The sequence below is a fragment of the Hyperolius riggenbachi genome, chromosome 5 (assembly GCF_040937935.1).
Source record: "Hyperolius riggenbachi isolate aHypRig1 chromosome 5, aHypRig1.pri, whole genome shotgun sequence".
Classification (NCBI taxonomy): domain Eukaryota; kingdom Metazoa; phylum Chordata; class Amphibia; order Anura; family Hyperoliidae; genus Hyperolius; species Hyperolius riggenbachi.
The window spans coordinates 72,985,483-73,005,597 of NC_090650.1; the positions used below are offsets into that span (position 1 = coordinate 72,985,483).

The following is a 20,115-nucleotide window of genomic DNA, read 5'->3' on the forward strand; positions in this document are numbered from 1 at the left end:
CTGTAGTTATTTTCACATGCAGCTAATTAACAGCCTGTCTTTAACTCTGGAGTTATTTTAAGGATTGGAGAGTTAATTTAAAGACAGAAGAGTTAACTTTAGGCTTGCCTGAGGTAAAATGTTTCCTGAATACTACATGCCTTATCACCATGGTAACAACTCTAGAAGAGTTATTAAAGACAGGAGATAAGTTTAGTGAATTGAGGCCCTTGTCTCACAGTTGAAGGTCCAGGTTATTGATGGGGTTCCCATTGGATGGAGTGGTGGATGTGATCGTGATAAAGAATTATCTAGACGTGAAGCATTTTGGATCAGAAAACTGGGTGTCTTGGGTAATGGGGGCCTTAATCTTGATTATGATCTGTCCTTTTGCATTTGAAAAGATGCTAATGTCTAGGTGGCATGCTTGTCTCTTTTTTGAGTATATTTTAATTATGTTTTATATTGTATTTTAGTCAGTGTGAAGCGTTTGATTCTCCTTATTGGTGGTATAGATTATATAATAGTGGTATGGTTGCCAATATTTTGTCATCACTAGTGTAACTGCTGAGGTTATTACTTTGTGTCCCGCGGTGACCGCTGGTCTAGAGGGAGACCTTGTTGTGTATGGTAACTATGGTAACCGCGCTATTGAGTTACGTCTCGAATGGGGGAGGGATTCTGTGATCCCTCCCTTAGTATTGCGGCGTTCGCATCACCTAACCCTCTGTTATGCCGTACTTGGCATTTGAGGGGTGTGGTTTCCATATAGAGCATGATTGGCCGCCGCGCTGACACAATGTGTTAGTGATTGGTTGGCGGTGTACGTGCTGCTCATTGGCCATGACGTGAGGGCGCAGTGACGTCCGGGCTGTTTACATATGGCTATAGAGACGGGCGCCGATTGGTCGCTGTTGATCTATGCGGAGGCTGTGATTGGTGGACAGCGGGGACTGCTGATTGGCTGGCGGCAGCGAAGGAGTTTGCTGCTTTTTCCGCCGTGGTGTTAGAGATGAGGTTTCTCCTGTGCACAGCGGTTTCTACGGTGATGAGGTGGCAACTATTTTTAGAAGTCAGGTGAGATTTTGAGTATGTTTATTTCCACTTTTCATATACGGTGGGAGGGGTGTTTGGCTGAGGGGTGGGATTAGGTGTGCTTGACACAGTTTCCCAAAAGGTCCTCCATTCTGTGGATGTGCTACCATTGGATAATTCAAACGCTGACCACTGATAGGTTGATGTATGGTATATAATGAGTGGCGATAGGTTGATATATGTATTGCAGCTTTGACAACTTGATAAAGAGCATGGTGGCTCGAAACAGCGGTCTGTCGTTGTAACGCTGCTTTTAATTGATGTAATCAATAAAGAGATGACTATTTATATAGGTGGTGCCTGCTTCAAGTGGATTCTCTGAACTAACCGCTCCAGTGGTGTGGAATGCTGTAAGCCTGGGCACACACGTTTCTCCTTTAATGGGTGCTGATCCAAACCTTTCTTGTATTAATTACATATAATATAATAAATACACTGGCTCAAACACCCCTACAAACAAAGAAATAGGACAACAACAAGCTGAGCAATATAAAGTATAATGTCATATAAAGTGTCAGTGCTGTAATAGGCTGTGGGCTCGGACAGGACTGTGTCTGGGACTGTCTTTGAACTGAGAGTGAAGCCATAAATAGATAGATAGAGGCCCGTTTCCAATGCTTTCAGGATCTTTTTTTTTACCATTGAGCATTTTTAGGTGATCCTAATTATTTCATCATTCATAAGTCAGAATTTACTTGAGGTAGCTTTCTTCTTCCTGACTGGAGTTCATTTTTAATGATATCTGTACCTTTGCAGTTATACTGAGTACAAATTTCTTAAATGTGGCCCTGAACAATTATTTAAAGCGACGCCTTAGGCTAGGATCACAGTGGGACGTTGCGGTGCTGCATTATATAGTCTTATAACGCAGCTTCCCGCATTGCAATGAAAAGTGTATGTGATGTTCACAATGCGGATTTACTGTTGCATTGTAACATGTAGCGGTATGGTAACGCACTGCTGCAGTGTGTCACCTCTAAACGCACACGTTACCAGGTACAGGAAAGCATTCTTTTCATTGACTGTATGCTTCACTGTACCTATTTTATGCGACATTAACGCAGCGTTAATCTGCTTTACCACTTTTTTGTTGCATTCTAATTCTACGTTGCAACTTCACAACACAACGTCCTACTGTGCACCTAGCCTTAGGGATATTGTATGGTAAGTTATTCAGGATATCCTCTCCTTTGAAAGCGATGTTTCGTCTGAACTGTTTGGTCTGCAGAATTTTCCTCCCAGAGTATTCTGGGAGATATGGGACCAGGGGCGTAACTAGAAATCACTGGGCCACCTTGCAAAACTTTGAATGCCCCCCTCCCCTCCCCCTCGATTTCTGCAGCGGTAGCCTTAGAACTTATGTCATTCAATAGGCTAGAGCACACTTGAATGGGTTTGTAAATGTGTTTTGCAGATAAAAACAGTCAGCATTGAAGCTCTGCTCACATTTTCTATATCAATTACATTAGCTTCTATGATAAAACATGCATGTTTTCACACATACAGACACACACGGTGTGCAGAAAATGCTTACATAAAACTGACAGATGACTGTGCTCCCAGCCTCAGCTTATTACACTTACTCTGTCCACCTCTGATGGTGCAGAACTGGCTCTGCAGCCTTCTCCAGCAGCACTACAATACAGAGCACTTGGGAAGGGGTAGAGAGGTTGGGGGCTGGGCGTCCTACACAAGACCCTGCTGCACACTTAATAGGGACCGTCTACAAATCCTTCTCTGTAGTGATTTCACCTTGCAGCACTGGGTCCCTGGTTCGCATCCCAGCCAGGTCAACATCTGCAAGGAGTTTGTATGTTCTCCCTGTGTCTATGTGGGTTTTCTCCGGGCACTCTGGTTTCCTCCCACATCCCCAAAACATTGATAAGTTAATTGGCTCCCCCCTAAATTGGTCCTAGACTATGATACATGCACTACACGATACATATATAGACATATGACTATGGTAGGGACTATATTGTGAGCCCCTCTGAGGGTCAGTTAGTGACAAGACAATATACTTTGTACATCGCTGCGTAATATGTCGGCACTATATAAATACTTAAAGAAATAAATTATTCCTTATCAGTGGCTGAGCAGATGCAGTTATTAGAACAATTGTGCAGAGAGCAGAACGTTTTTCTTCTCTCCGTGCCCTTAGTTGTCAGTCCCTCAGGACAGGGAAAGGAAACTTCTCCCCCCACTGGGCCCCTTGCAGCTTCTGCCCCCCCCCCCCCCCCCCCCCTGTGGCTGCATCCCTTGCAGCGTCTATTGTATCACCCCTGCATGGGCCCATATGCTATTATTTTTTCTCCAAAGAGGTATTTTCACACCTTTTTAATAGAATACCTTTAAAACCACCTGCAATGCTCAAAATAAGTTTGATTTTGCCTTTTTAATTACCTTTTAGTACTTTTTCCATTGCTAAGTGCTGAAATGTTATTATTTAGAGAATATGAATAATTATCTCCTGGGAGAAAAGTTAAGTGCATAAGGGCCAAGGTATTTTTTCTCTTGACTTTGCAGCAAACAGTAAACAAACATTCCGTGGTGATGTACTTACCAGAGGTCTTCATGTCACCACCTGAGATAAGTTTCAAGGGCTGCGAAAATCTTAACATTTTAAATACATGTAAACATACAAATAAGAAGCATGTTTCTTCCAGAGTAAAATGAGCCATAAGTTACTTTTCTCCTATGTTGCTGTCACTTACAGTAGATAGCAGAAATCTGACATTACCGACAGGTTTTGGGCTAGTCCATCTCTTCATGGGGGAATCTCAGCATGGCCTTTACGCTTTATAAAGACATTCCTTGAAAAAGATGCTGGCCTGCCTCCCTGCTCGCTGCACACTTTTTTGGCAGTTGGATGAAGCAACAGCCATTCACTAAGTGCTTTTGAAAATAAAGAAAACCCTGAGAATCCCCCATGAGGAGATGGGATAGTCCAAAACCTGTCGGTTCTGTCAGATTTCTACTACTTGCTGTAAGTGACAGAAACATAGGAGAAGTATAAGTAATTTATGGTTCATTTTACTCTGGAAGAAATGTACTTCTTATCTATATATGTTTACATATATTTTACATTTTAAGATTTTCGCGACAGTGGTCCTTTAAGAATGTAAATCGCGAGATGAAAGATTTTACAATGGGCAAATATTGACCAAATGTATAAAGTAATATTGTTAAAATTAGCAATTTAATTAATGGGGCTACATTCAGTAAAGTTCCTCTTTAATTACATTTCATTATTGAAATTTTCCCCTTTCCTGAATTTTAGAAGTCAGCAGTAGACCCTTGTTGATAAATAAAGTGCCAGGTCTCATACACAATGCAGATCCTGCTATTGTCTTATACAATTAGACCCACAAAACCTTCTCCACTCCAGCACCAGTATTTGGTTTGCTCCAACTAAGAGAATTTGGTAGAACTTTAATAATAACTATCATACTGACTTGGACTACAATAAATTTCATCTGAATAATTAGGAGGTCATTGAAAAACATAAGTCATCATGTGGACTCTTGTATGCTAACAGAGTTGGTGAGTGCTGGCTGATGGCAGTGTGCTATTAACTTGTGTTTGGCTTAAAGGAGTACTGTAGGGTGCTAGGGGAAAAGGAGTTGAACTTACCTGGGGCTTCTAATGGTCCCCCGCAGACATCCTGTGCCTGTGCAGCCAGTCACCGATGCTCCGATCCCTGTCGCCGGTTCACTACCGGAATTTGCAACTTTAAAGTCGGAAAACCACTGCGCCTGTACTGCCACGTCCTCACTCCCGCTGATGTCACTGGGAGCATACTGTGCAGACCGGTGAAGTCAGCAGTGGAAAGGACGCGACCGCACAGTGGGTTTGCGACTTTAAAGTCGCAAATTCTGGAAGTGAACCGGTGGCAGGGACCAGAGCATCGGTGACTGGCTGCGCGGGCACAGGACGTCTGTGGGGGACCATTACAAGCCCCAGGTAAGTTTAACTCTTTTTTTGCCCCTAGCCCCCTACAGTAGTCCTTTAAGATGCTAAGTTGCTTAGTGCCTCACATACAAAGCTGTATTGGTGGATCTGTCCACTGCATAACAAGTCACTCCAATGACCTTCACGGCAATCAAAGCAGCTAATGGTCCATACCCACAACCCGATTTTTCCTAATGATTTTTTGCAATGAACGATATTGCGCAAAATCCTTTAACGAAAATTTGTCAAATAATGTTTCACGACACACGCCACCCAAGGCGATCATACGTTTTTGAATGACTGCCATGTTGGATTAAATCATGGAAGATCATCTACTTTTGTGGGTTTTGCTGTTATCATGTAAATGATTATTTACACAATTGTTCATTAATGATGGGGCAAAGGACACTTGCAGATTTGGTCAGGTGGATCGGGAAACAACCGTTCGACGGCGGAGATCCCCGACCCATCTGGCCGTGATCTGGCCATGGGCAGACCAGCGGCGGGGACCAGAACATCGGTGACTGATCTGCGGGGGACCATTAGAAGCCCTAAGTAAGTTCGACTCCTTTTTTTCCCCCTAGCTTTAGACTATAGCTTTCTATCATCCCTGTTTATGAGCGCATACAGTATACTACATAAAGAAGCAATAGAATTGTATTTAAGCTGGTGACATCTGGACACAGAAGCAATTGAATTGAAGTGTGTTATTTTTATTGTGGACTTCTGAATTTGATCTTAGAAACTGACCTGAATACTCTGGGTTCCAATCGTGATTCAGGTTGGATGTGAATGGCACAAGGTGGTTTATGGGGTAAAGGACAGAGTTCGCTATCTTAGGAGTGGTGAGTATTTTTGTGGGTTGGGAGGGTGGATCAGGGCTTGTGGGTTTGGGTTGTATTGAGATAGATTGGCATATTAATTGTTGCACAATCTTACAAACCTAGACCCATTTTTTTAATCATCTGTTAAGTGTTCATACCTTGCTTCATATTACACTGTAGCCCGGGTTCCAAAAAGTAACTGATTTAATGGATTTGTATTTGTGCTCCTAATAAAAACATTTTTTACTAAATCTAGGTCATATTTTCAGTATAACTTTTAATTTCCAGCTTTGAAGAATCTTAGTGAAATTTTTAGCAAGGGAGTATTGAATTCCATTACAATTAAAACATGACTGCTGTGACATCACTGAAAACCCCTTAAAAAAATTTCCACAATGACTATTTTGTCCCCTTCTTTGAAGTTCTTTCTGTGAATTTGATGGCATGGTAATATAGGAGTAATGGCTTTGAGTCACAGGGCAGCTAGCCACTTACCTTTCTTGTGGCAGGGAGTGGGGACACAGACAGCTATGGAAGGACTGGTGTACTTCCTGAACACAGTACAACAACAGTGTAAACAAGACAAGGACCATAATACTGTAGCTTCCTGGGGAGATGACCATGTTATGACCGTGACCATGGTTATTTCCCTGCAGGTTATTTCTCCTGACATGTCTGAAGATACACTTTAAATCAAACAATAATTCCTTAGAACCAACATATTAAAAAAAAAACTTAAGGGAAAAAAATGCTATGGGTCACATTATTTGCTCCTTAACTAAAGTTATCTCATGTATTCTTTTAATTGTATGTAGCACCAAGCGCTGTTGCTGGGCGCTGCCATGTTGGAATGATGTCAAAAGATGGACAATCTTTTACATTTTCTAGAAATGTATGCAGCTTGCAAAAGGGCCAATCAAACTGCCTACATTTGCATTCTGGTAGACTTACTGGATGGGTTAGGCCCCCTTCTCAATTAGACATTTTCATTGCATTCCATTACCGTATTTAACTGCAGGGTGACACTAAAGCAATGAAAACCTATGGAACCTATCATACCTGCCTAAGTGCTATGCGCCGTAAGTGTTGCATTTGATGTGAAACCTACTGCGCATCGTGGGTGAACACCCGCAGCGACGTATGGCGCCTAACATGCAGTAAGTCAATGGCGCCGCAGATATTTTAAACTGGTTCTTATTGCGTATGCGAGCAAGCATATTTTTTTAATACAATTCCGGGAAACTCGTTTTTCGCCCACAGGAAGCAAGTGCAAGAGAGTCTCACTTCTTGCTTGGCTCACATCCAGAAGGCATTGCATTTTTGACGTATGTGATCGCACCGCAAACAAGACTCTGGTTTCTAATGTGAAACCGGTCTTTGGAGAAAACAATGATGTGAATACAGTGGACTAGGTCAGGTTATAAGCAGGTCTAAAGAAAGTTTTTAGTCTGTTTTTAAAAATTAACAATAGAGTGTTGTACCGTGTCAGCCATCAGTAAATGCAATAAGTTTTGAATGTGGATGATACCGTTTGTTGGCTAATAGTTAGCCAATAAATGGTATCATCCTGATTCAAAACATCTTTCTTTTTAAAATGAAGTGTCAAATAGAATTAGGTAGTAGTGTCCAGAGAAGGACAGAAGACAAGAAAACCTATGTGAGGGAAGGGAAAGCAATTGTATTGATATATGGAGTAGCCAGATTGGAGAGCGTTTTGTAGGTAAATTAAAAGTTAAGTTGCCTTATGACTACTTTTAGAATCTTGAGGAAACTGTTGAATGTACAGTAGATAGCATAAAAAGTTCTGCTATCTTGTCATCACTAAAACAAATGGGATTGCTGAGCAACTCCTATGTGACTTGTCATTTAAGAAAAATATCATACAATCTCCAATTACACAATGTTAGGGTTTGTACCATTAGAATTCTTATTGGTTGTTCTACTCCATGTTAACTTTAGGATTCTTTGTACCTCTCTTTATATCTCAGCCCCAGTGTCTCTGGCTTTGCAGTCAGGTAGACTGTGTACACAGGTGTTGGACTTTGGTCCTTGAGGGCCATGGCCATGCCCGTTTTTAGGATGGACTGAGAGAAATGTGTCCTACTTGATGAAGCACCCTATCCTAATTCAGTCCAATCAATTAATTTGAGCTGTGCTAAAAATGTGTGAGGACCTCAGCCCTTGAGGACTGAAGTCCGACATCCTAGTGATGAACAAAAAAAAAAAATCTCACAATTACGGTAACTTTACTGTGGAAGAGGAAGTTGGGACTATAAACAGAGCTGCTGGCTACCAAAATCGGCTTCTAAAAGTATTTGTTTGCCAATCCAAACTGACCCATGGAAGAGGCCAATTTGCATGTTAGATTAATTTTTTGCTTATCACCAATGAAGAACAATACAGAACATTCCTTAAGAAGAGTCTTCATCTGAACAAATATGACAGCCCCCCCACACACATGGAACCACAAATTAGACTCCAAGACATTATTATTTAAAAACATTAGCATGAGTTCATCAGATTTACTTTAGGCAGGATATTTTAACATGTAGATCTAAAGGAATATGGTTTTGATTTTTGGTAAAACTCACCTAAGTCGTTCTGTTTGTGTGGTCGGCCTTGGGCTGCGTGACCTAACATGCAATGGGCAATGTTATTTAATTTGTATGGTGTGATATGAGTTTGGAAGCAAAGGTTTGTAGACTGTTGCTGTCACTCACAGTAACAATGCTGCATTCTCTGATGACTGATGCAACTGTGGGTGGTGCCAGTTTTAGCCTCTGCAGTGGGTGCCAGCAGAGCTCAGACAGGCCCCGTCTGCATATGCTTTTCATTAGATTTAAGTTTTGTCAGCTGTCGAACGATTGCATTTTGGTATTAAAATGCTATGCATAATAAGGGAGACAAACACCATGCAGCTTGTATAGGGATATTGACTCATTTCAAATTGTTACTATATATATATATATATATATATATATATATATATATATATATATATATATATATATATATATATATATATATATATATATATATATGTATATATGTATATATATATATATATATTTATACACACACACACATATTTTTTATACACAGTTTTGCAGCACTATTCGTTTCCCATGTGGCTGAGTCTTTGCATTGTGCATTGGTCTTGTTCTTGCCAAGTTTCAAGAGATCAACCCTTAACATGTGTTATAAAAGCTTATAAAGCAAAAGGAAAAAAACAAGTGAACCATGAACTCTTGCATTCACTAAAATTGCTGAAAGTTTAATAGATGTCTTGTCACGCCACAAAAATTTGCTTCAGCGCAAATATATTTTACAGTTTTGGCAAGGCCTTCCAAAAATGTCACTGCAGCCGAGAAGTTTAATTTGTCACCTCTGTGGGAAAACTACAGTTTTTTTTATTATTATTATTTATTCTCTTCCGTCCAAATAAAAATTTGAGTTTGAGCGAATGTGCCTTGCAAAACAATATAGTTTTCCTTTGTCTTATTTTTTCTTTGCTCAGAAACAAATGTCACATCCAGAAGGCTGAATTTTAAATGGAGCATGAATGAAACAATAAAAGCTAGCCTCAAATTTTAATTCTCCAGCCTGTATTTATTTGATTTGTGTCCAGATGGTGGTGAAGCAAGGAAGCCCTTTGTGTAAATGAAGCACACATGTGAAAGTACCTCTATAATGTAGTCATTGAGACCGGAAGGGTTCATACTGTGTCTGAAAGGAGACAATAGAGACTGGATATATCAACATTGCAGAAATCTAGTTCATTTGTGATTCAACCCCTTTGACTGTGGTTGTCATGAAAACTTCCTACTTTGATCAGCAGAGGGTGGAGAGAAAGCCTCAGAAAGGCCCAAAGATGCATCAGTATTGTTTACTGTGCACTTGGCTTCACTTCACACCCCCAATCCGGAAGATGCAACATAGATAGGACCATCTTGCACCTTGACCTGTCTAGACTGGGGAGTGGACTTTTTTTGTCCTGGTTACCAAGAGTACTGGGTGCTCTTTGACCCTTTGAGTATTTGCTGTTCAGGCACTCACTAAGTATGTAGGTAGTGTGTAAAAGCGTCTTGAATTCTTGCTTAATTCAGGAGACAAGAAAATGAGGCAAAGACGTGGAACAGCTGTTATGAAATAAAGCTGAAACAGTAGAACCTGGGAGAAGTTACATTTTGTAAGCTATTATTCTCGACACAAAGCCCCTGGGAAGTATTCTAACAGCTGCATTGGAGATGCCGTACAACAACTATGCTGAGCAAAAAGGGCTTTCTACAACTCTTAATCACGCAAGAAATATGGAAACTATGTCATTATAATGCTAAATATAATAATTTTGTGCTGATAATATTCTTTGTTGTTTTTCAGTTCATTGATATCAGTTTACTTTATAATTAAATTCTAAATGATCTTTTTTATTCCTCTTTTCAGGTCCCCTTGGTGAAATCTGAAGTATATTTAACAGAAGTTTTGGATGGAATATGTGAAAAAATGGAAGACTATAGCCTCTATTCTGATCCTGACACCAAGGAAAAGTCATTCAAAAGGTTTGCACCACGGGATAATGAAGGGTTTCCTTCACTAAACTTCAACAATTTCCAGTTCAATCCTGGAGATGGCAGTCCATTAAAGTATGCAGTAAGTGGTTGCCTATTGCCTTTTACTTTTAATGTATAGTCCATAAACTATGTTATCAATCATTTTTAAAGTTGATCAGTAATGCATATATATGAGTTTTTAACACAGTAGAGTTGGCACTTTTAACTACTTACTGGTAGTAATTTATTTCTTATTCTCTAACTTTTATTTACTGTTATTGTTACTTCTATTATTTTCATTGAAATAAATGTACCTAACTTTTTTAATTCATTTTTATTAATGTTACTTTAAACGTATATTATTATTTTTTTGCCTATGCAATTGTTTTATAACAAAACAGCATAGAGTTCTTTTGTTGTTTAAAAGAGCTTGTTAGTAATGCATAAAGAGTCAGCTACTTTATAGTTTATAAAATAATGCAACTTTGCAGAGCTGATCATTTTCTGAATATTAATTGAAAGGCCTGGTATCTTGGTTGTCTTTAATGCTATTTTTTCTTGTTATTTATTTTTTTAAACTAATTCCTATGTGTTTATTATTTTGGTATCGAAGGATATTATATAAAATATGTATTGTAAAGAAAACTTATATCTGATTAACATAATGTATGGGTTGGTGCTATCTTATGTGGCTTATTCATTGCATCTTATTTCTTGCAGTGTGAACGCGTGGTAGAGGAGAATGAAGAAGAAATATTTTCACTTGTTACCCAGGGGGCTTCCAATTTTGCTTACAAGCTGTGCACTGAGATAGCAGGTACTGTTTATGATATTGCCTATACTGCTGCTAGTTTTTTTTTTTCAATATTACATTAGGTCTGTTAGATCTAGAGGTTGGGCCTTCAATGTGTCATAGCAGAATGAAATCCCACCCCTTCTTTGAAATCTTTGCAATTCTATTACTTGTCTATTATTGTAACATTGTGTTCTTATAGCTTGGTTTTAACAATTCTAACATGCGTGTATTTCTTTTTCTGTCTGGTATATTACAATCTATTGTCATTAAGTGGTACTTTTTTCAACCAATACTGTCAGTCCTTTCATGTTCTAGGCCTCATCCTTTATAATTGTGTGTTTTTTTTATTACAAGCACTGATAATTCCTTGATTCCAGTTTTAAGTAAACTATAGACATTTGCTTAAAAACCGTTAGAAATTTAAATGCTTTATTTTCTTGCTTAAACCACAGCTGTGTTTTAATAGATTTGGATGTCGAGACAAAAATTTGCACCCTTGCCCTTTACATTTTTTTCTTTACTTTTAAATATATGCCATCCATTGAAAGCCTTCGTCCTTCCACACAGGGCGATTGCCATTTTAAATAAGTGGCATGGCTTAAAATATTAATAACCAGAAAAATAACAGAACGTATTGCACTCTTGACGATTTGGTCTTTTTTTGTAATAAATAACAAGCACACTTTTACATTGTTCAGTAGTCAGGCAGTGTAGTTTGCTTCACCACATAGAGCCAGCTTGTTTTAGGGGGGAAAATGCATTATGTATCCAAGATAAAATATTGATTTTAGAACCAATGACATCTTAAAATGAAAGCTTGAGATCTTGGTATGTAAAAGAAAAAACCCTGAGGTTTTAAATAAATATTTAATCCTAACAGTATGTGCTTATAGATCTCTTCTCAAGCTGCCCAAGTTGTAAATGAAGTTGATAGCAGTTTTGACATTTTTCTATACAGTGTTGTATCTATGGACCCATGCAGGTAAACTAGCAGTCTTTCAAATGTTTTCTTTTCCACACCTAACGTTATGGAAGTACAAAGCATATTTGTGAGTTTGAAAAAGACCGATAAGTTTTAATCGATAGCTGCTAGCCTCCTATATGGTTTTCTACAAGCAAGATATTACGGTTTACTACTATCGTTTAATTTTCAGGTGTCTATAACATTGTTTTTTAATTTTCATCCATTAAGACTTACCAATTTAATCTCCAGGGAATACACTGTATGTTTGCCCAACGTAGGCCAACAAGCCTAAGCTTGAGTTGCACAATGGTATTTTAATGTTTCTTAACATGTGTCTTGTTTTCTGTTTTGCATCTCCATAGAAAATGATATGTTAGTATGTATTCATTTCCAAGTTTGTTGGGGGTCATTTTGTTCGGTTTTTCTTTTTTAAAATTTAAGAAAAACGAATGTTTTAATATTATTTTTTACCATGTTCACGGCTTTTAGGTTTTAAATTATTATCAAAATGTATACAGATATTTCCAAATATAGTTGTTTTATTTTTTCTTATATAAGCTAAAATACATCCATAGGCCTATGGAATTAGTAGTTTATGAGGGAAAAGTAAAACATACAAAACCATGATCAAGTATACACTAACTTTTAATGAAGCATGTAGATTACATGTATGAAAAATGCACTCTTTGCATGCAGATACTTTATTTAATATGTACAATATCCACTGAATAAGCATGTATAGAAGTGTTTTTGTTCATATGGATTACATGACTTCTACTAATAAAACTACTTGAAAGCGTTGCTCAGAAATCACTTTTTTTATAACAGTCTTTTTCATCATTCAAAATGGTACAATGGCTCCCCTTAAAAAGAAAAATAATAATAATATAGCAGTCATGTCTGTAATAAAATGTATGACTCTTTTCCATAGTTTAAATGTTTTTACATTTTAATAAAAATAACCATAGGAAGGGTAGAGTGCAGTGAACATAAAAATAACTTTTTTTTTGTTTTTGGGTGTGTAATGTTGTTTATGTATATGATGTACTGGTTCTTTTTCCTTTATCCAACTTAATGATTCAGCACTACTGTAGTCCTCTTTGTACATTACGCTGATTGGTGAATTGTAGAATTTGCTTGAAATGCCCTGGATAACATACAACTATTAGTCCTAGAAGGTCTATGATCCAAAGCGGGTCTTATGCTACACTAGTTGAACTGTACGTCAAACATACTGAAATTAAATATTGTATGTTCTTCAGCTCTTTAATTTATTACATGAAGTTTTGGAAACGATAAAACCATTTTCAAAAACCAGTATGTTTAGTTATTGATTAGCATACAATTATTTGTTTATGGCATGGAGAGAATATCAGTGGTCAACCTTTGTTTCCTTAAACCACTCTATGTCTAAGATTTTTTAGGCAGGGCCTTCTTCTTCTGCATCCATCATATCACTGTCATTGTTTATCTCAAGTTTATAATCTATGCTTCTTATTATTTATATGTAATATATTCATGTTTTGTAGATAGCAGATAATAGCAGTTATAATTCTCATTACTATGAGAGCCATGGAACTGTATGATGAAAGTTCAACAACCCTTGCCAACAGTGTTTCTCCTCTGTTTTTTACACTTCAGCCTCCATCAGACCTTCAAATGGTCCTTGATGGCATCTTTAACATTTTCAAGGCCTATAATATATTGCATATAATGAGTATAGTTTAACATTTTCTGCAAGGTAACATTATACCGATCATTTAAAGTAATAATGCAGACGGTAAAAAATAATGATACCAGGGTTAGTCGAATACTGCTTATCAGGTATTCATTTTTGTTATATCTGGTCTAACATTATTATTACAGAAGTGTGACAATTGGGTCTCAAATGCTATATTTTATTGGTAGGCTGACTTTGTGATAAAGGTGTTGTTCATGGTTTCACCATGCTGCATAATAGAATTGATGGTTAAGTTTTACTTTTCTATTATTACAGGTCCATTCATTCTAGGAGTGGGTGTGGTCTTACAGTGTGAATACAAAATGAGGAATAGTACAAGTAACTGATGTGAACAGAAAAGTACAGAAAAATAAGAATCCATAATGATTCATGAGCTAACCATACAGTCAATATAATTCAATATGAGAATGTGTAGGGCAGGCTTTCTCAACCAGGGTTCCCTGGAACCCCAGGGTTCCTTGAGGACTCTGCAGGGGTTCCTTGGCATTTTACCCCATCGTGGGGGAAGTATAATAGAGCACACTATAATAGGTGGTACTGTAACAAGAAGCACTAAATTGGAGGGTCAGGAGACAGTATAATGAGTGGCAGTGTAATAGGAGATAGCGAAATTAGCAGCCTAACCTATTTAAAGACCATGCCTCCTGAAAAATAAATGTAGGGGTTCCTCGAGACCAAAAAATTGTTTGCAGGGGTTCCTTGAGATCCAAAAGTTATTTACAGGGTTCCTCCAGGGTAAAAAGGTTGAGAAAGGCTGGTGTAGGGTAACAGTATTTTTGGATATTGTTCTAATCTAATCCAAATATATGTAGCAGCAAGCAGTGCACTGAGATCCATTAGTTATTCCATGCCACATTTTAAAATAAAAGCTTTTAACTAGGAAGAACTGGTTTAATGGTGCCTCTCTAAAAGATCATACGTCTCTTGGAAAGAAATTATATGCCATTTTTTGAGTCCATTTTATTTTAATATTTATAATACTGCTTTTTCTGTCATCGTTATTCATTATAAAGCAGGAGAACTTTCACTTAGCAATTGCACTTGACCTGAAATATTGCAGTTCACATGATGTTCTTTGATCCCTTATTACCTTATCAAAATGGTTATCTTCTTCAATATACTCTCAAAAGTATTGTGGAGGCACACTGAATATGTTCTCTATAGCTGTACTGACATAAAAACACAGGTTGCTATTTTTCTCTTAATCTGAACAACCTTTTTTCTGTCTTTTTTTAGGTTTTTGTAAAGATATTCCTCACAGTGAATTATAGAAGAACCAAAAATGTATTTAATGAAGATCACTTTTCAGAGCATCTCCGTAAAGTACTTTATCTCTTTCCAACAATGGCTGGCCATCTTTCATCATAGGATGCCCACCAAGGATTGATAAAAATGTAAAAAAAAATGGACTAGTGCAAAAGCTGTCTTTGTAATAATGGGTAATTATTTTTCTACAACTGTAAAAGCCTCTCATTTTTAATACACTTGGACTTAGCATTAACCACTTTTAATACATATAGAATAATAAAGTTTATTTGAATTAACCCCGTATGATGTTTCAGTGTTTACATAGTACATTATAACAATTATATATCTTGGACGGTTAAATAATGGTGCCGTTGGACTTCTCATTGATCCAATGCTTCATCAGGCAGGCTTGGGTGTGCCCGATGCAAATATAGCAATGCAACACTGCAGAGGTGTGTGTGTGTGTTTTTTGTTTTCTCTTTTGTTAAAGTTAGATGTGAAAATAAATAAATATATATATATATATATATATATATATATATATATATATATATATATATATATATATATATTATACACACACATACAAGCTCTCCAAGGGACTGGAAAAGTAGTATACTATATAAGAAGTTTACTATATCAGAATTTTTCATACATTGTATATTTATACAAATTAATTTGCTCTGTTACAACATTTTTTGGTTGTCATGTCAGTTGGATATCAATTTTATACATCTTATATATTGTTATTTCTAGAGTCAATATCAAAGCAAGTACACATGTATATTTGTATCGGTAACCTTGCTTGACCTTGGTGCACATCTTCACGCCACCTTCGTAAGAGCCCATGGAATGAAAATATATCCTGCTTATTTTATATCCTAGTGCATTATCTCCAGAATATATATTCCAGTAGCAGCCATATGTTACTGTAATAGAAATGATAATTTCTCTTGATAACATCATCATATATAGTAGGAACCAGTTTTGATTTTGTTTTGTCTTCCCCTTTTGATTCTCTACAATTATATTTATTACTTCTTGGTTAGCTAATACGCTGGTGGTTTTTTTGCAGGGAAATAAATTACATGTTTGTCACCTGATATGATTTATCATTGCCTGCCTTACGTACCAATTAACATACCATTAGAAACTTAATACAGTAATTGTGTATATAACGTGCAATATTTTGGAATACCGCATAAAATGAATCAAAGCTGAATACAGTGGTTGATAAATATTTAACACAAGTGGTATTAACAGAAGATTTAGTTACCAGCTATGGTATTATACCAATACAAGTAAGATTTTTTTTATGAAACAATCAGTACTGCAGCAGTCAAATTAGCAATGCATTTAAGCATGCCAAAAAACAACCACATTTAATTAATTAATGTAGCCACTAATATATTTTTACGTGAGACCATGCCTTGTGCACCTATTAAGAGGGGAAGCTGAATCCAATCAGGATTCCTGTGGTCATAGTAATAACTAATGGGTACTCAGCCAAGCAGGTCAAAGTGTGTTTATTTTAACTATTTGCTAATAGCTAACTTACTGTATTTTAGAGGTTAGAACAAACATGCGCACTGAATAGAAATGTAGGTACATGCGTTAACTGGTCTCTTAGGCTTCAGTTTTCTCCTCTTATGAGAACTGAACTGATAGTTCCAGTTTTACTAAAATCAAAGTTTTAATTAATACGCCACTAGGATGTTCATATTAAAAAATAATAATAATAATTTGTACACATTAGCTATTAAAGTTGGGTAAATGGTAGGTAATGTGGAGAAACAGCAGCTAATCTATTCATATGCTGTTTGCTTTTGTATGTGAAATGAAACAAGAACATACAGAGAAAAACATAGGGAGAACTTGCAAACTCTATGTAGAAAATGTTGTTGGTGGGACCTGACTGCCATACCCTAGATCTGTAAGAGAAGAGTACAAATCTTACCAAAGCTTTAGGCTAAACCCTGAGCTGGCTCATTAAAGGGTACCCAAATTCTTCAGCTGAACACAACATGTATCATCAACTAGCAGCAGCACTTATTTTTACTCTATTTCGATCCTGACTTTTTTTTTCTTACCATATAACTGATTTAAGGAGAAACCGTAACCAAGAATTGAACTTCATCCCAATCAGTAGCTGATACCCCTTTTCCCATGAGAAATTTTTTCCTTTTCACAAATGGATCATCAGGGTGCTCTGTATGGCTGATGTTGTGGTGAAACCCCTCCCACAGTGTGATGTCAGGACCATGGTTCTGACATCACACTGTGGGAGTCTTGTTGCATTGTGGGAAATAACAGCTGTTTCCAACTGCCAAAAAAAAGCAAGCAGCATCTCCTTCCAGTGACATCACCTGTCAGCAGTAAAAATGTCACCATGTGATAAATGCCAGAATGTAAATCAGGGAGATGAAAGATTTTACAATGGGCAAACACTGACTAAATAATTTATACATAATTATTGTAAAAATGAAGGACTTTTTTATTACATTATTTTCACTGGAGTTCCTCTGTAGGTGTAAAAACATGTGGCGGGGTTCTTGATCATATGACGATGCCAACTAGATATTGCCTACCAACGCACATGCTGAGATATTTACAGTAGCAAAGACTACAGATAGATCCACCCACTCTCTATTTTTCAGTAAGATTTTATGGAGCAGGCTGAAGGTTTAAAAGAGATGGTGCTCTTGATGCAGGACTGGGAGTTGCCTAGATTAACCACTTCGGGACCACAGTCTTTTCGCCCCTTAAGGACCAGAGCCTTTTTCTCCATTCAGACCACTGCAGCTTTCACGGTTTATTGCTCGGTCATACAACCTACCACCTAAATGAATTTTACCTCCTTTTCTTGTCACTAATACAGCTTTCTTTTGATGCTATTTGATTGCTGCTGCGAGTTTTACTTTTTATTATATTCATCAAAAAAGACATGAATTTTGTCAAAAAAATGACTTTTTTAACTTTCTGTGCTGACATTTTTCAAATAAAGTAAAATTTCCTATACATTTGAGCGCGAAAGTTATTCTGCTACATGTCTTTGATAAAAAAAAAAACATTCAGTGTATATTTATTGGATTGGGTAAAAGTTATAGCGTTTACAAACTATGGTGCCAAAAGTGAATTTTCCCATTTTCAAGCATCTCTGACTTTTCTGCGCACCTGTCATGTTTCATGAGGGGCTAAAATTCCAGGATAGTACAAATACCCCCCAAATGACCCCATTTTGGAAAGAAGACATCCCAAAGTATTCAGTGAGAGGCATGGTGAGTTCATAGAAGATTTTATTTTTTGTCACAAGTTAGCGGAAAATGACAGTTTGTGACAAAAAAAAAAAAAAAAAAAAAGTTTCCATTTCTTCTAACTTGCGACAAAAAAAAATGAAATCTGCCACGGACTCACTATGCTCCTCTCTGAATACCTTGAAGTGTCTACTTTCCAGAATGGGGTCATTTGTGGGGTGTGTTTACTGTCCTGGCATTTGGGGGGTGCCTAATTGTAAGCACCCCTGTAAAGCCTAAAGATGCTCATTGGACTTTGGGCCCCTTAGCGCAGTTAGGCCGCAAAAAAGTGCCACACATGTGGTATTGCCGTACTCAGGAAAAGTAGTATAATGTGTTTTGGGGTGTATTTTTACACATACACATGCTGGGTGGGAGAAATATCTCCGTAAATGACAATTTTTTTATTTTTTTTACACACAATTGTCTATTTATAGAGATATTTCTCCCACTCAGCATGGGTATGTGGAAAAATACACCCCAAAACACATTATACTACTTCTCCTGAGTACGGCGATACCACATGTGTGGCACTTTTTTGCACCCTAACTGCGCTAAGGGGCCCAAAGTCCAATGAGTACCTTTAGGATTTCACAGGTCATTTTGAGAAATTTCGTTTCAAGACTACTCCTCACGGTTTAGGGCCCCTAAAATGCCAGGACAGTATAGGAACCCCACAAATTACCCCATTTTAGAAAGAAGACACCCCAAGGTATTCCGTTAGATGTATGGTGAGTTCATAGAAGATTTTTTTTTTTTGTCACAAGTTAGCGGAAATTGATTTTAATTGTTTTTTTTCACAAAGTGTCATTTTCCGCTAACTTGTGACAAAAAATAAAATCTTCTATGAACTCGCCATTCTCCTAACGGAATACCTTGGGGTGTCTTCTTTCTAAAATGGAGTCATTTGTGGGGTTCCTATACTGCCCTGGCATTTTAGGGGCCCTAAACCGTGAGGAGTAGTCTTGAAACCAAATGTGGCAAAATGACCTGTGAAATCCTAAAGGTACTCATTGGACTTTGGGCCCCTTAGCGCACTTAGGGTGCAAAAAAGTGCCACACATGTGGTACCGCCGTACTCAGGAGAAGTAGTATAATGTGTTTTGGGGTGTATTTTTACACATACCCATGCTGGGTGGGAGAAATATCTCTGTAAATGACAATTATTTGATTTTTTTTACACACAATTGTCCATTTACAGAGAGATTTCTCCCACCCAGCATGGGTATGTATAAAAATACACCCCAAAACACATTATACTACTTCTTCTGAGTACGGCGATACCACATGTGTGACACTTTTTTGCAACCTAGGTGCGCTAAGGGGCCTAACGTCCTATTCACAGGTCATTTTGAGGCATTTGGATTCTAGACTACTCCTCACGGTTTAGGGCCCCTAAAATGCCAGGGCAGTATAGGAACCCCACAAGTGACCCCATTTTAGAAAGAAGACACCCCAAGGTATTCTGTTAGGAGTATGGTGAGTTCATAGAAGATTTTTTTTTTGTCACAAGTTAGCGGAAAATGACACTTTGTGAAAAAAAAAACAATACATATCAATTTCCGCTAACTTGTGACAAAAAATAAAATCTTCTATGAACTCATCATACACCTAAAAGAATACCTTGGGGTGTCTTCTTTCTAAAATGGGGTCACTTGTGGGGTTCCTATACTGCCC

General features: G+C 37.5%; 1 protein-coding gene across 4 annotated transcripts in view; it reads left to right on the top strand.

Moving 5' to 3' along the window:
* CNPY1 (canopy FGF signaling regulator 1) overlaps positions 1-15,441 on the top strand; it is a 161,345-nt gene extending 145,904 nt beyond the window's left edge. For all 4 annotated transcript variants that reach the window (XM_068235878.1, XM_068235880.1, XM_068235877.1 and 1 more), the window contains exons 4-6: positions 10,290-10,496; positions 11,117-11,213; positions 15,134-15,441. In XM_068235878.1, coding sequence (XP_068091979.1) covers positions 10,290-10,496; positions 11,117-11,213; positions 15,134-15,168 — 339 coding nt within the window. In that variant the 3' untranslated portion in view covers positions 15,169-15,441. The remainder of the gene's footprint in view (positions 1-10,289; positions 10,497-11,116; positions 11,214-15,133) is intronic.
* Positions 15,442-20,115: the final 4,674 nt, after the last annotated feature.